This window comes from Belonocnema kinseyi, chromosome 8, assembly GCF_010883055.1.
Source record: "Belonocnema kinseyi isolate 2016_QV_RU_SX_M_011 chromosome 8, B_treatae_v1, whole genome shotgun sequence".
NCBI classification, from domain to species: Eukaryota; Metazoa; Arthropoda; class Insecta; order Hymenoptera; family Cynipidae; genus Belonocnema; species Belonocnema kinseyi.
This window is the reverse complement of record NC_046664.1, coordinates 104,559,518-104,575,361: the sequence shown is the minus strand read 5'-3', so window position 1 is coordinate 104,575,361 and position 15,844 is coordinate 104,559,518. Positions and strand designations below refer to the sequence as shown.

Genomic DNA, 15,844 nt, shown 5'->3' with positions numbered 1-15,844 from the left:
ACTCATGCAATTTTAATATTAAAACCAAATCTTTTTCACTGATTCAAGTTGAGCAGAATCCCGAGTTAACCTCTAGAGTAAACTAATAAAACTGACTTTTCCTACCCACCTACACTGTAAAAATACGTTTTAAAATTGCACTTCAAAGTGTAAATTTACACATATAAAATGTCACTTTAGACGCATTAAAATTACAGGTTAGAAAGCAAATTTCCACGCGTTGTCTAGAATGACGTCTCATACATGCTTAATTCTATGACTTTGTATGAATTCATACTGCCTGTTAGAAGTCCTTACGCTCAGAGTGTGTCAAAAAGGACTAACGCTCTACGTAGTAAAATTCGCCAGGCTGGTCAAATTGCCGCCTGCGCATAAATTTCGATTTTCTAACGAAAATTTCTCGACTTAATAGTAATTTTAGATTCGTTTGTATAATATGCCACATTTGTGTAATTTTGGCGACAAAGCTTTCTTTTTCGCTCTTTTGTTCGCGTGTCATGAGCGAAGCATGCATTTTAGTTTGCAAACTTTATTGCTTACCTTCGGCGAAAGAATAAATGCAAGTGACTGATGTTTACTTGTAATATGATATAAATTTTGTGCAATATACACTTTTATCCACTTTTCACATACGTCTAGCGTACTAAAATTCCACAACTTTTTTTTATACTGTAGTCTGTATTTCGTACCCTACGCACTCGGCATGTCGTACCCCAAGTTCGAAAGATATCTGAATCATCATCAAGGTACAGTAAACACCGTTATAATTTTACCAGCAACAAATTATACCCCCAAGTTTTTACTGTGATGGACATATCGATAGGTTCTACAAAGAATAGGCTAACTTTTTAATAAACACGTAGAAGTGTTAAAATATATGAAAATCTATTAAAATTTCTTGTTTTGGAAGTTATAGGAGCCTAAATTACATTAGAAACTGTAATACAAAATGCTGGAGTTTTGAATTCGTTAGAAATGTTAAAAAAAATAATAGGTTATTTATTCTTCTAAAAACTTTGCTAGATGAAGTTGGCCTCATTCTTATCCGTAGAGGAAAGATAGCCTAATTTTCGTAGAACCCATCGATTTAGAAATGGACCGATAACGCTGTGAGGAGCACGGAAATGGACTGTAGAGAGAGAGAGAGAAAACCTTTGATAGGTAAACCTGTCTTTTTCTATATAAAACTGATTGGCCAAGAGCATTTTCGATGGGTGGAGTTTGATGAAGCACAGTATAATCCGTCTATTTATTTACGAAGATGTTTGCAGCAGCCTCCATACCTGTAGGTGTTACATTTTATATTAATTATATATTGTATAGAATTTTCAATATATATACATATGAATAATTCGATACAATTTTAAATGCACTCCATCGAACCACGGACAAAGTCGATTGCACTCAAATTAGAAGTACTGCTAATAAGGTTCCCTATTTTTTTGACATTTTTGGACGAAACACAATCCCTCAGGTAATTAAGCAAATGCCAAATCACCACAAACATTTGTTCAATAATTTTTTTTTCTTTTAATACCTTGTTCTATTGAATTGAAGCACTTAATATGTGAAATAAGATCACCATTTTTTACAATAATTAAAATTACGATTAAGATGTAATAGAAGAACTCATTTCGTTAATTAATAAATGTGTAACTTTGAAGCTCTCAGTCACAGAGGCTTCGACGCTTGTTTTAATTTTTATGAATAATATCCTACACATTTTCTGTATATCGTCGCCTAAAGAAACAACTCACAAAAACGTCTTGAAAAAATATCTCGTTTTTTAAATTTTTTGTTAATAAAAAAATATGAGTAAATTTATAGTGGATTAATTGGGATTATACTCATATCCAGAAGCTCCAACTCCTAAACTACCCTGGTAACTCATTTTTCAACATAGAGGATTCATTTTGGGCCAAAAATTCCGGAAACTTGTCCGGCTATATGCCCCTATACATAACTCCATACCGGCCAGAAGAGCCCTTTTCATTAATAAATAAAATTGCGACTTGCAACTATTCTTGAAGAAACCCTACTTTGACTATACTTAAATTTACTGATATCGTTGTGGGAAAAGGAGGGTGGAGTGTTATCACGTTTCACACCACTAGAGCACTAATTTTTTTTGTTTGGTTCTTTTCACTCATTTTGAAGTGCCATAAGTGCGCTTCTTTGCACCACAAAAAATTAATCGCGTTTAATTATAAGAACTGTTAACAAAGCATCAAAAGGAGATGAGGAGAGCGTGGAAAAAACACCTAACGTTGCAGGAGTCCAAAATACTATTCAGTATTTTTCTTGACTAATTTGAATGAGTTTAAATGAACTCCATCGCAATATAAAAAATAATAATTCCGCTTGATTACAAGTTTGTGTAATCGGGTTTTTTTTGTCAAGTCACTTGACTAATTTATGATGTTTCAACATCACCGAGAGAGTATCTCGGTAGTGAAACCTTCCTAAATTTGTCACTAGGTGTGTCAGGAATGTTGTACGATGATAAAATTATTTAAACCGAAAAATTACAAAAGTCATAATTGATAGTGGCAGAGACGCTCCCTTTAGATAACGGGGATCTCGAGTGATATATGGGTCCCATGAGATAATGAGGGACAAAAGGGATTGGGAGTCCTGTGGGTTAGGAGTGGTTCTGTGGTATAAGGGGGATCCTGAGGGATATATGGCACATGGAAAAAGTACGGCGGACTGACCCGACCGGAAGTATAAGGTTGTCAGCCCGCCCGTGCAGAAATTTTAGTGGGGCACCGATCGGGAAAAATGTTGGCCCGATAGGGTAATCTATCCAGAACTAGACCGTAAATGAAACGCCCTGTCCGACAGGGCCCAGATCTGGGCATCCAAAATGGGGCCCGATTTGGTCCAGATATGGCGCCTTTATTTTTTTATTTCTATAATCGGTAAAATTTCAAAAGTTTTAAAATTAAATTATTTCAACTTTTTATTTTACAAAACTTTAATTTTTCGATATTCTACATTATATATCATTATATATTATAGCTCATTTTCAATATTCTACATTACATTATCTGTTTGTATTGCTTGAATTTGTCGATAAGAGTTTGCATTTCGCAAAAAAACTATTATGCTTTGACAAAAAATTATCAAATTTGCAGCTGTCACACAAACACACAAATGAATGTAAATTATAAATATTTTTGAATTTTCTTAATATTCTTTTGGAATGATTTTTGTTTGACTAATGCACGTGGGGCACGTGGGGTGTGATTTAACAAGTGTCATTGCGGATATAAGAAATCTCACCAACAATTCTGTGATTCCGAACTCTGACGCGAGCCATACCATCTGCCCCCTTGCGGCCACATGTGGAAAATCCGATCGGGCCTAGATCGGAACTTGGGAATAAGTTGGGCAATTTCTGCACGGGCGGGGCTACAAATTTCCTAAAAAAAATGGATAACATTATCTAAAAAAGAAGCATATGAGACGTGCGCAGAAGAAAGGGGGCTTACTCTGAAAAGTGAGATTTTTCAGGGCGAGCGGTCAAAGTCGACTCGATAGAAGCGACTTTTAAGAGAGAAGGAAGACTCACGAAATCTTCCCTCTCCACTTACTACTACATTCTCACAGAAATAGATAGGTCGTTGATGCGGCTCACGGACGGAGCATAGATGAAACGCGTAGATATAGTGGTAAGTGGTGGGAGGCGTTTCACGAAATCTCGAGCTCTCAAGTAAGCGCCCGATTTCTCGGGCGCTCTTCACCTAACTCTTCACCTAACAACTCAAATATTAGCAATAATGACGGTCGGAAATTTTTTCCAATGGTTTTATTCAAAAGAGCAACTTAAGAACTATCGAAAGGTGTAAAAACCTCGATTTCGATTTTTTTAAAGTAAGCCCCCTTACTTCGGTGCACGTCACATATGGTAGAGTAGGAGAAGGATTAAGCACACCTGGATAGAAATGAATATTATATATAATATTCATTTGTTTTATACATTTTTTGTATGAAAGAAATGAATATTCTATATAAAACTTCATACTATATACAAACTATGTATAATTTTTCCGCCTAGGATAGATTTGGATGTGTCAGTCAAGTAAGTTCGTGTCTGGTTACATGGCCGAGATTCATAAAAGCAGTAGCAGCAGAAGCTTGTAGTTCTACACCAAATCTGAAATCCTAAAGTGTTGCATTGATCGGTTCATCCACCTCTTCTTCTTTCTAAAAGAATAAAGTAAAATGGTGAAAACAGTTTGATTTTAAAACTTCTAGAGCTTCGAAAAAAATTAGTAATAACAATTGGAAAACAATTTCGAACAATTTAAATTTCAAAGCAAAAAGTTTTTGATTCTTATATTCAAAAATATAAAACTTGAAGCGATTTTAATATTGTCCAATTCTAGAAATATCAATCTCTGTCCATTCGAGTTTTAATGTAATTTATAATCATTCAACTATAAAGAGGATTTAATTTTTAATAGCAACATTTCGAATTATTTGAATTTGAACCAAAAAATATTGCACTTTCAAATCTAAAAATTCTTGTGATTTGAACGCCTTATAAAATAGTTCCTTCCATTTTTATATAAAATATACGTATTATGATTCTGAAAAATTCGATTTAAAAATATTCCATTTCAGATGTTAGTAGTTTAAAATGTTCAGCTCATAAATTTTTGAACTGATTTAATTGCATTTTTAGAGCCTTTAATTAAAAAATATTTGACTATGAAGGATTCTAATTGGAAATTGTATATTGACATTTGTTAAATTTAAAAAGCTCAATGTAAAATTGTGCAAATTTAAACATTTCAAATCTGATATTATTAGATATTTATTGCTCTGAAATAATAATAATAAAATTATTATGAATGGCGTTCCTTTATAATACTGTAACTTAACTTACTTAACATTTAAAATTTAAACAACTAATAATTCTTTTAATTTGAAATAAATATATGAAGCCCATATAAGAATACAAATAACAAATAACTCGTCAATTAAATCGTCTAATTTATAATCAAGTTTCGACTGAAAATTATTTAATTTTTAGAAGTGCAAAATAAAAATTTACTATAAAGGCTTTGGTTTCTAAATTATGCAGTTTTGATCATTTTTGAACACCAAACAATTTATATTTTAATCTATAACTATTGAGTTTTAAATTCTTTTCTGAAAGTGGAAAGTGACACGCTGACAGGCTTTAATTGAACAATAAATTACGATATTGTAAATATTTAAATTACATAAGTTCTGAATTAACTAGTAGTTATAAAGTTAGTCACTTCATAACTGAAATTGTAAAAATTCAAGTGTAAAAATTAAACCATTTCACAATTAGTCTTTGAAAATCATCAACCAAAAATAAAAAGTTCTTTAAACTGTAAAATTTCCCGTTAGAATCGTAGCTATTTTAAAGAACTTTACAAAGAATTTCTTCAATATCAAATTATTTTATGATGTCAAAAGTGCTTGAATAAGTTTTTTTCTAAAACTGAGCATTACAAAAATTTCTGGTCAGAAATAGTACATTGTGTATCAAGGGCGTATATAAGGAAAAATAGCCTTACGCCCTTGATACACACTATACTTTTTATCCTACCCTCCTTGAAAACAAGCAAGTGAAGCAGATAAGGAATTTTTGGTGTTCTTGAAATTTTTGAATTATAAGTGAAAGGAAGAAATAGCGTACTTAGCAGAAGGTAGACTATATGGGACAGCAATGCAATTTTTTCAAAGATAAATATAATTTTTTCCATCGGATATAAATTTAAATATAGCGGATGTAAAGTTTAATGTAGCGGGCGTAAAGTTTCATGTAGGTCCGGCGGCGGATAGCAAATGTGCGAACGTCACACCGCAAGTAGGAGTAAAAGGGGCTGCACGGGAAGTGCGGTGGTTAAAGCACAGCGACTGCATACGATAATATGTAGATAATGATCTATAAAATTTTGTTTAAAGAATTTTTCTCTACGACTTACTGTTCTGATGGAGAATAATATTCAAAAACTTTTTGACTTTTTTCAAAACCCCCTATATAGTTATAATCAAAAAAAGGATGCATTTGAGTAATAAATTTAAAAAATTTTTAAACACTTATTTATAAACTATTAAAATCTAGAACCACCTTGTGCTTCCAAGGGGGAAATTATTGTACCATCCCAATACTGGTAAACCTCTAATGATAACTACTGGCCTGGTACCAAGCTCGTAGTGTGAACGGTAGCCTGTACCTTTTATTGCAATTGTCCCAATAATGACTCACAATTGCACTACAAGCCAATACTGTGACTGACCTGGTACTGCGCCAGTTCTGTGCCATTGGAGTGCAAGGAAAAAGAAATATAGTTATCATCATGGATTTTCCCAGTACCAGGCCAGTACTCTACATAGTCTTATGCAGTGCAGAGTCAGTGGCAAATTCCTCCATGGGTCTTTCCAAAATATGTTTTTAAGAAGAATTTATACCACGTTATGGTATATTGACTGATTTAACCCATCAAGTGAATTATCTCGTATTTTTTTCTGCTGGTTCCCAAGTAGCCAAGCAAAGGTCAATTAAAGTTGAGCAACGCTCTCCTTATCAGTACAAACATACTCTTCATGTGTTATGCGTGTAGTTAGAGAGATCAGACTTGAAGCCACATTCGTGACCGTCTGTCATACTATCAATCAATCATCAATCTCGAATCCGCACAAATGTCTGTCTTTTGTGTTTAATGTTTTTTTTACTTAAATACTTTTTTTTCGCTTATCCCATTTCGTGTTTTCATCCGGTTCACTTCACAGCACGTGTGATTTTATACGTGTGTCCTGGTTTATCGTTTTTCAACGTCTATAATGTTAGTATAAACGTGATTCAAGAAATAAGGCTTCAGATGGATAGACCCATATGCCTACATCCGTTCAAATTATGCGATAATGCAAACTGTTCAACACATCCGTGGCTGGAATGATCAATGATAACAGATCTACTTTAGATCGTTTTTTCTAGAGCTGCATGAATATCTAATGCCATGGACTTGAAGGACACGTTTTGTTCAGTAACTTGCTGGTTGTTGCTATTTTATAACTATAAATTGATTGTAAATATCCAGCAAGTTTTCAAGCATTTGAATTTACACGCTCCTAAGTCTAAGTGCTAAGGCGCAATTCTACTTTAGTAACCTGTAAGTTCTCCTTATTAAAAAAAAATTGAAATTTTCTGAATAAAATAAATCGAATAGATCTGTCTTTAATGTTTTGTTTAAAAAAAGTTTAATTGAATAGGATCCGTTCTCAGCTCTCCGATTATTAAAATTGTTTTATTTTGGCTTTGTGTATGTTACGTTGAAAGTAGATATACTTGAAGTTAAATATTTAAAAATGCATCCTTTCTTAGAAAAATAAACTGGAACATAATCTTTTTCAATAAAAAAATAAGAATGATAATAAATACATCTTTTTATAAATTGTGATATTTAATTTGAAATATTAAATTTAAAGAAATTCGGCACAAGAAAGTGGGATTAGATTTACATTAGCTGTGTTCAAGATAATTTTTTCACCACTCTTCTCGATTCAGTAGTAATGGAAGGTTATGCTCAGACTTTCTTAAAAGGACTGTACTACTTGAAACTTCGACTTCCAAAAGTTTTTCAAGAAAATCACTGAATATTAATTTTCGTAATTTATTATTGATTTATTTTGTCATTTTTACTTACTAGAAATGTTATGATATTAATATATGTGATTATATTTTCGATTGCACATTATACTTCAATCTGTACTGTATCTTCTGTTATTATACTCATTTATTGGAAGTGACCGAAGGTGGGTTAATTTTATGTTTAAATACAAAATTTAGCACATGCGCTTATGAAATTGGCCACTTTTAAATGCTTTTTCCTCGAAAAGCAGGTTTTTAAAGATCCAACTTCAAAAGTGCCCTGGCGATTCGTTTTTCAGCCTAGAGGATTCTACTTGGGCCTACGTTGTCGGGAATTTATCTGACTATATGCCCCTGTATGTAATGCCATACCAACTAAGTAGGCCCTTTCTTTGCGGGACGTCTCATATTATTATAATTTTAAAGAAAATAACAACCCGTTTTTTAAATCTCTCAATAGCATGACCCGGCAAAGAAGTAGGTGCAAAGTCATTGTCAAGAGGCAAGGAGGCAGCATTACCTCGGTGGTAATGACTACTTTATGAGTAGTGGGATTTAGGACTCGAACAATCATTGATAATAAATCAAAGCAAAAAGGCTTCACAACTTGAAAAAGACATGTGATGATTCGAGACACATCTGGGCTGTTCTTTCCGGGGTTAATGTTCCCAGGGAAATTCTTTCTAGCTTAAAAAGGGAGAGTTGGAAAGGGGAAGATTTTTCCATTGGTGCCGCGAAGTATCACATGTCTTTTTGAAGGTAAGAAGTCATTTCCTGAGAATATTTGCCCAGGAACGTCTTTCCAGTGCAACTTTGAAGCCTCACATGGTGTTTTGAAGCCAGGAAATGACTTTTCTAATCTAACCAGAACCCAAGAATCTAAATGCCTTTTTATCGAGAATAGATAATCAATCATGCCTTAAGCTGAATGTTATTATTGCTGGCAAAGGAGGACAGGGGAATACAGGCTCTTCGGATAGGATGTCCTACGAACACCTGTCCAATCGTACATCGAATCATCCCACGTCTTTTTCAAGTTGAGAAGGGATTTCCTTGCAAGACAAGGAAGTCCCAATTTGCCTTTTGACGGTAGACTTCAACTTTCTTTCTCTAGGATAGGTTTCCCAAGAGGGCTTTGCCTTTGAGAAAAGATGTCTGAGGAATACAGATCCCAGAAAGACCTGCAGGTCCAAGATTGTTTCGAAGACTCGCATTTTTTGTCATCTTGGCAGTGATTTCCTAGGAAGGCTCGGAAATAAAGAAATGCTCCAGTTTATCTTTAAAAGGTAAACTTTAACTTGCTTTCATGGGAGTAGATTTACCAGGAAGGCTTAGCCTTTTGAAAGGGATGGAGATGGGATGTCCTGCATGCAAAAAAAAAATCTGCTAAGCTTACAGGAATTTAAATGTTCTAATTCATAAACTTGTAAAAATACTGAAAATTCTCTAAACTCTACAGAAAACACAATAGGCTTTGCAGAAAAGCTATACTATCGCTATTCTAACTGAAAATCCTGTGACTAATAAAATAATTTTTTTCTGTGTGGAATGACTTGTTTAAGGAAGACATGTCTAATGGATATGGTATCTCGAAGTATGGAACATCTTTTTCAAGTTGTGAAGTGGTTTCCTATTAAGAGTCGTTCTAGCATTATATGCATTTTTGAAGATAGACCGCATCTCACATGGGCCACTGGAAGTTCTATTCAGTGTTGCCAAGAAACATCAAAATTTCCTGAAAAGACTTATCAAGTGTAATCATAGCCTGAGAGTTGTATTATTTTTTAATTGGGAAAGGAAATATAATAAGGCCTTAACCCAAATTATTGCCCAAAATGAATGGGATATCTTAGGATGACTGGCCCTGGGAAGACATAACTGGAGTAGCTTGTCCTAATTCTAGTAAACTTATGGTAGTGTAAGCTATAGGTAGGCGTTCTAAAATTTTATGAAGGAAAATTTTTTGAAATTGAGATGGTTGGCCCAAAAAATTAGATAAATTTCAATACACGTTGCGGTAAAAACTTTCTTCTTTATAATGTCATTTACAAATTTTTATTTAAATTTGAACAAAATGTTTGTACTTTTTTACCACTTTTTTAAACATTTGGCAATTAGAATTTCAAATTAGAATTTCAATCAACAGCTTAAGTTAAGAAAAGAATTGCGCTGACTTCAGTATTCAGTTACATTTTTACAAGTGTTACACCGAGAAAAATCTTAGGATTTTCGTGCGATTTTAGCTTGACAATTTTCAGATCAGCAAAAACAATGCACGAAATCCTCTTTTTTTTGTATGTCCTTTTTGTTTACGAAAATGGAACTAGCGTCCCATGCGAAATCAGGAACACGTTTTTCTCGAGTTACTTAAATAAAAGTAAAATCAAAGTACGGCATAACTTTTCATATGTAACGCTAATGATAACCCGTTAGTATATTCATTTGTAAAAGTAACGGTAAATGTAAGATGTTACTTTTGAGTATAATTAGACTAAGTGAACATTTTTTGCCATTCGCTGTTTTCGACTTTTTAATCCGATTTATAATAAAAAAGAACACTTCGCGGAATTTACTGTGGGTGATGAATTCTTAATGTCCTGATCTCCTTATTAGAATAGGTAAAAGAGAGAAGCGAAGAATGAAAGTCAGTACTGGATGTTGCCGTGTACTGCATGAAAAGCCCTCCCTGCGGCGCGGCGCCGCGTCGACACTATAAGTAAGTCTCGCGCTGCGGGTGGCGACTTAATGTCGTTGCCGCGTCCGTGGCGCCAAGAGGAAGGCCGATCGCGATAATTCGTCGAGACACTCCGACTCGTCGATACGTGCGTTGATCAATTCAAGAAAAATAGAAAGAAAAGTTCAATCTCTCGGCAGCACAACCGTTCCGATTCTCGAAGTATCCAGTCGCAGTTTTTCCCATCTTAGCGACGCTTTTCTACGATCCCCAATACCGCGAAACCCAGTCGCATCAATACAAGAAATCAATAGCAATAGTTCTCTGAAACAGAACAGTTCTTTTATATAAATCATCCCAAGTGATTAAGTGTCAGTGTAAGTCTGTGCAGTGATGCCAAAAAAGATGCGGATTTACAATTAAGTTTCTTTACATGTTCGTGACCCCCAATGTATTAATGATAAATCCCCATCAATTGATATATGTCTAAAATCGACTAAATCTTCCTAAATGCAAACATAATCATTTTTATTTGAAATATTTCCCATTTTCAATTTTTCTTATGTGCCTTGAGAAAATATAAAATGCTGGTTTCTGAGTAAGTTGTACTAGTGGGACCAATCGGAGCGACTCGCGCGACCCTTTTCGCTCTACGCTGACTCGCGCGAGATCAATCGCAAGGGAGATTGTTCGATAAGAAGTGATATAAATTGTGTGTTGGATCAAAAAGAGAGGAGAAAAGGGGGTAGTGGATTAAAAAGAGAGGAGGAAAGGGGGTGCGCATGGTCTATCGGGGATCATCGCTCATGGATATTTGGCGTCTAGATGGTGATTAGAGTCCACAGCAATAGTAGAACCATGTCTGGATTACTGTACACGCTGCTGGGGTTGGCGGCCAGCTCGAGCCTACATTGTGCTGTGAGGAGAGAAATTAGCCCTTGTACCTGTCGCCAAGAAGCGCCAATTATTAACCCTAGTTCCAATGGTAACGGGAACAATGCAAATGGAAATACGCATGTTCACGTGGAACGGATCGAGGTTGTTTGTGAACGTATGGAGTCCTTTGATCAAGTCGCGGAAGCGCTTCGCGGCAAATTTACCCCCGAACAGCAAATCACCTTAAGGGTGTCTCACTCTCAACTTCGGGATATTTCGAGGCACGACTTCAAGGAACTGAGGATGTCGATCTCGAGGCTGGATCTTAATCATGATCATCTCATGTGAGTACCACGTAAACCCCATTAATCAGTTGAGGACAAAAATAGTTTTATTCTTGGCAAGGTTCTTTGAAAATGAGTTAAACTGACATTTCATTCATTTCAATTCTTATAAAGTTCCATGAGTTCTACTTCATTCCATTATATCCATTATATTATCATTCATATGTTTGATTATATATTGAGTAACGGCGAATTCTACTGATTTACATAGAATCCCCTTAAATAATTTTCAATTGGACAAAACAATATTGAATTCCACTCACACTCACAAAAAATTATTGTTTGATCAAACGAAACTGTTTTCTTGTTGCGCCTGAAAATTTGGTTGAGTCAAACAAATTTTGTTTGATTCAATAAAATATGTGATTTACCCAAACAGACATTTGGGTTAAATCAATCAAATACTTCACGAACCAAAACATTCTATGGTTGAGACAACAAAAATTGGTATTGATTCATCAAAATCGTTTGCTGAGTGCTGGAATTCGTTGAATTAACCTCTAATTCAATTCAATTCATTAATTTTTGGCTGACTTCTTAGTTGAATATTACTTACGTATATTTAATTTCGTTTATTTCTATCACATTCCTTTGTATTTCTTTAAATTGTATTGAATTTGGTTCAAACCAATTTGAATTTAGTTAAATTATCTTTGAAAATACTCTGAAAAAGTAAATATAAATATAATGTAAAGTATAACTACAAATCATCCCAAAAGGCAGCCGATAAAGAGGGGGTTCTGGATCCAGTTCTGACTGGATACTATACATAAATTCATGGTCTCTCAAAAATAATTAATTTTGGAGATATGTGTATAAAAAATAAGGCCATAACCACGTGAGAGATCAACAGGTTTGATTGCCCCTCCTCCCAAAATTCTTGATACATATACTTAATATAAATATACTTTCTTGTATGTCGCTGCAACCACCTCTCCCGAAATGTTGTCTAGCTATGGCCTTAAAGAATCATATCAAAGAATCAATGATTATGTTCTACATCTTCTGAGACCAAAATGATTGCTTCATTTTTGCATTATATGGGAAACGCTTTTATAAGAAACTACCAATGAAACTTTTATTCTTAGTGTGGAAATTATAGGATAATTGAAGATTTTTTCAAAGTTCTACTGATACTAAACAGAAATATAACACTTCCTACGATCGACTATATTTTCCTCCTGCAAATAAAAATTTTCTTCTAAACGAGTACTTATTATGTCTAGGAAATAGAAAAAAATGTTAAGTAAAACCTTGGCATAAATACTCAGGAGTCTTACTTGATAGGATCACACACGAAAAGTTTTACTTTTATTAAATTCGAAAATAAAGAATCAATTTGTTTCACGAAAATTGAAAACATAAAACTGTTCAATTCTTTTGGGAATTTTTTTTTAGGTTTTCAGCCTTCTGCTGAAGTCAGGAATAAATTACATAAAATTTGGATAGTTCTTGAAGAAATATTTCATTTTAAAGAAAAAACATTAAAATATCTTTGGTAGTTTGAGTGAAAAATTCAATTGAAAAAAATTAATCATATCTCAAAGATTGCTTGTTTTTCGAGTCCAGGCTGTGTAGAATTACACATGCCTCTTTAATGGCTTTACGCTTATCCCTTACGAAGTATTTGTTAACAATTACAGTGGCGGATTTAGGTATTTTCAGCCCCTAGGATAACAGAAATTTGTCGCTCTTAGGCTAACAGAAATTAACTATTCGATCTTGAATCCCCAGTGAGACATGTAGTTATCAAATTTTGCCGCCCCCTCCCCAACTTTGTTGCCCTAGGCTGGAGTCTATGTAGCATATGTTAATTTATAATCCATTCAATTTAGATCATATTTAGAGCATAATATTTTAGCAGTGGTATATATAAATTAAAAATATCTAAGTAAAAATGCGCTGAATTCAAAGCCGTCGATCATTTTCCGCCATCAGGTCAAATTTTGGAGATTTCGGATGTTCGTAGCATTGCTTTCTTGAAATAAAACAGTGAAAACGGACTGATTTTTAGTAAAATCTCACTGGTTCTCACTTGCTCACTTGCTCACTGAGTGGAATTCCGTCACCGATTTAATCAGTGACGTTCACTAGTTGATGTATTGAAACCACACTTTATTCTCACAACAATAAATGACCGGATTGCAATATAGTTACGTCAAAGTGTCGCTTCGTTCAGAGTCAACCACAAGTGACCAGGGGCTTCCCCACTTTCAAGCGAAAGATATTGTATCCCCTGATTATTGAAGCCATGTTCCAAATATTTCGAACACAAACACTAGTAAACAATAAAGTCCTTCTTAGAAAGTTTTAAGTATCTGATATTCCAGTATCTGATCAAGCTGATAACTAACATTTTCTGCGGGTAAATCAAAGAGGAAATTTTTGTTCTGGCCAGATATTCGAAAATTGATAAACGATGACAACTTTATCAAATGTTTATCGGCCACAGAAATGGCAGCATGGGCATCATTCAAGAGCGACGTTTGAAACTTCTATGGTAAACGAAAAAGTGACGATTGCAGGCAAATTATCGCGGTTCTTCTGAAAAATTACCATAACATGGGCGTTCGAATAACGTTCAAAATTCATTTTTTATATTCCGATATCCCAGAGAGAGCATTGGACATGATCAGTTCCTCCACACTTTGTTTTTTATTTTTGGTATTTATATAAATAAAATGAAAATTTTTTGTCGAAAATTGCTCAAAATGGCAGAATTATTTATCTCGGACACCTGACCTGATAGCGAAAAACGGACTCCGGATACCTAATCAACCAGACTTTTTTGCAGACTTGATTTGTTGCTTGACCTGCATTGATTTTGAAAAAAAAAATATTTTCTATAGACACTTGTAATTTTGCGATATGTGTGCAAGCCATAAAAGATGATTTCCAAACAAAAGTTTCTGTTATTGACATAATATTCAGAATGAAGAGGCAGAATGCATTCGAAAGGGGTGTTTTAAAATAAATTATTTTTAAAAAATTGTCTTAACTTTTAAATCGGCATTAAAACTATCGAAACAATGGAATACTAAAAGGTAATTGCTACTCTTCATTATTATGTCACTCATACATCAGTTTAGAATTACCAAAAATTAGTCGACAAATCTCTGTTTAAGGGGCCCTAGAATTAGACAATACGATTGTTACGAGGGTATATGTCTACCTCTCTGTCTGTAGTATCCTTTCGGCAAGGTAACTTTTGAAAAACGCAGTGAATCGCATTGAACTTTTGCACAATTTATGAAGGTGAACAATCTTTTTCAAACATTAAAAATTCTGTCTTCCAGGAAATCTTTACGAAATACGAAAAAAAAACTTTAAAAAGCGAAATTGCTCATTCGAGAAACATGAACAATTATTTACCTCAAAAAGGTCTACAAATTTACTTTATGCTATATTTTAATAAGACGTGTAGTTTCTGTTTCAATCGTAATAATTCTTTCAAAAAATAAAACAGAAAATTCCACTTTCCGGCCAACTGCGAACTTAAAGTAACTCCCAACTTTTATTTTTAAGAAGACCTACGAAAAACGCGTTTAAGCTCTTTCTAATAGAACTCACGCTTTGATTTTTGTCATCAAAGCTGTAATTCATAGTTTTAACTTTTTAAAATGCGAAAATAGCAGGAGCATTTGAAAAAACTAATTTTAACTAGACTAAACGCGGAGTAACGAAGTCCTTTTTTGGAAACCCGAAGAAATGTTAAATTCCATCTGATTTCGTGTTTCATCTGAAAATATCAATTAAAACCAAATTCGCCCAAATGTGCTTTTGAAAGAACTTGTTTTACTTGCACGATTCAGTGAAACCCCGAAATACTGAGTTTGCAGTGACTGGTCAGAGAAAATTGTCACTTCTCGAACCACACTGAACACTACAGGTAAAACCAGTAAAACTAATTCTTTCAAAAGCACAACTGGGTGAATCTAGTTTGAACTGGAATTTTTAGGTAAAACATGAAATAAGATGGAATAAAAAAAATCTCCAAGTATTTAGAACACAGTAAATCCCCGAGATATTATGAATCGAAAGTTGGATAAAAAAGCTGCAAACAATTGAAAGCTACAATTATCCTACGGTGGATAATTTTTATCCGCCTTGTGATAAGAATTATCTGCTGTCCGATAATTTTAGTTTTCAATTGTTTCCAGCGTCTTTATCCAACTTCAGATCAATAATATCTCGAAGATTTTCTGTGAAAAGAAGTTGATTACTTCGCCTTTTGACTAGTTAAAACTAGTTTTGACAAGAGATCGTGGTAATTTCGCGTTTTTGTTGGTTAAAACTAGTTTTAAATGAATTCAG

General features: G+C 34.1%; 1 protein-coding gene across 1 annotated transcript in view; it reads left to right on the top strand.

The window, feature by feature from the left end:
* Positions 1 to 10,402: 10,402 nt before the first annotated feature.
* LOC117177895 (insulin-like growth factor-binding protein complex acid labile subunit) overlaps positions 10,403 to 15,844 on the top strand; it is a 93,307-nt gene continuing 87,865 nt past the window's right edge. Inside the window, exon 1 of the mRNA XM_033368966.1 lies at positions 10,403 to 11,530. Within this exon, the coding sequence (XP_033224857.1) occupies positions 11,136 to 11,530 (395 nt within the window). The 5' untranslated portion in view covers positions 10,403 to 11,135. The remainder of the gene's footprint in view (positions 11,531 to 15,844) is intronic.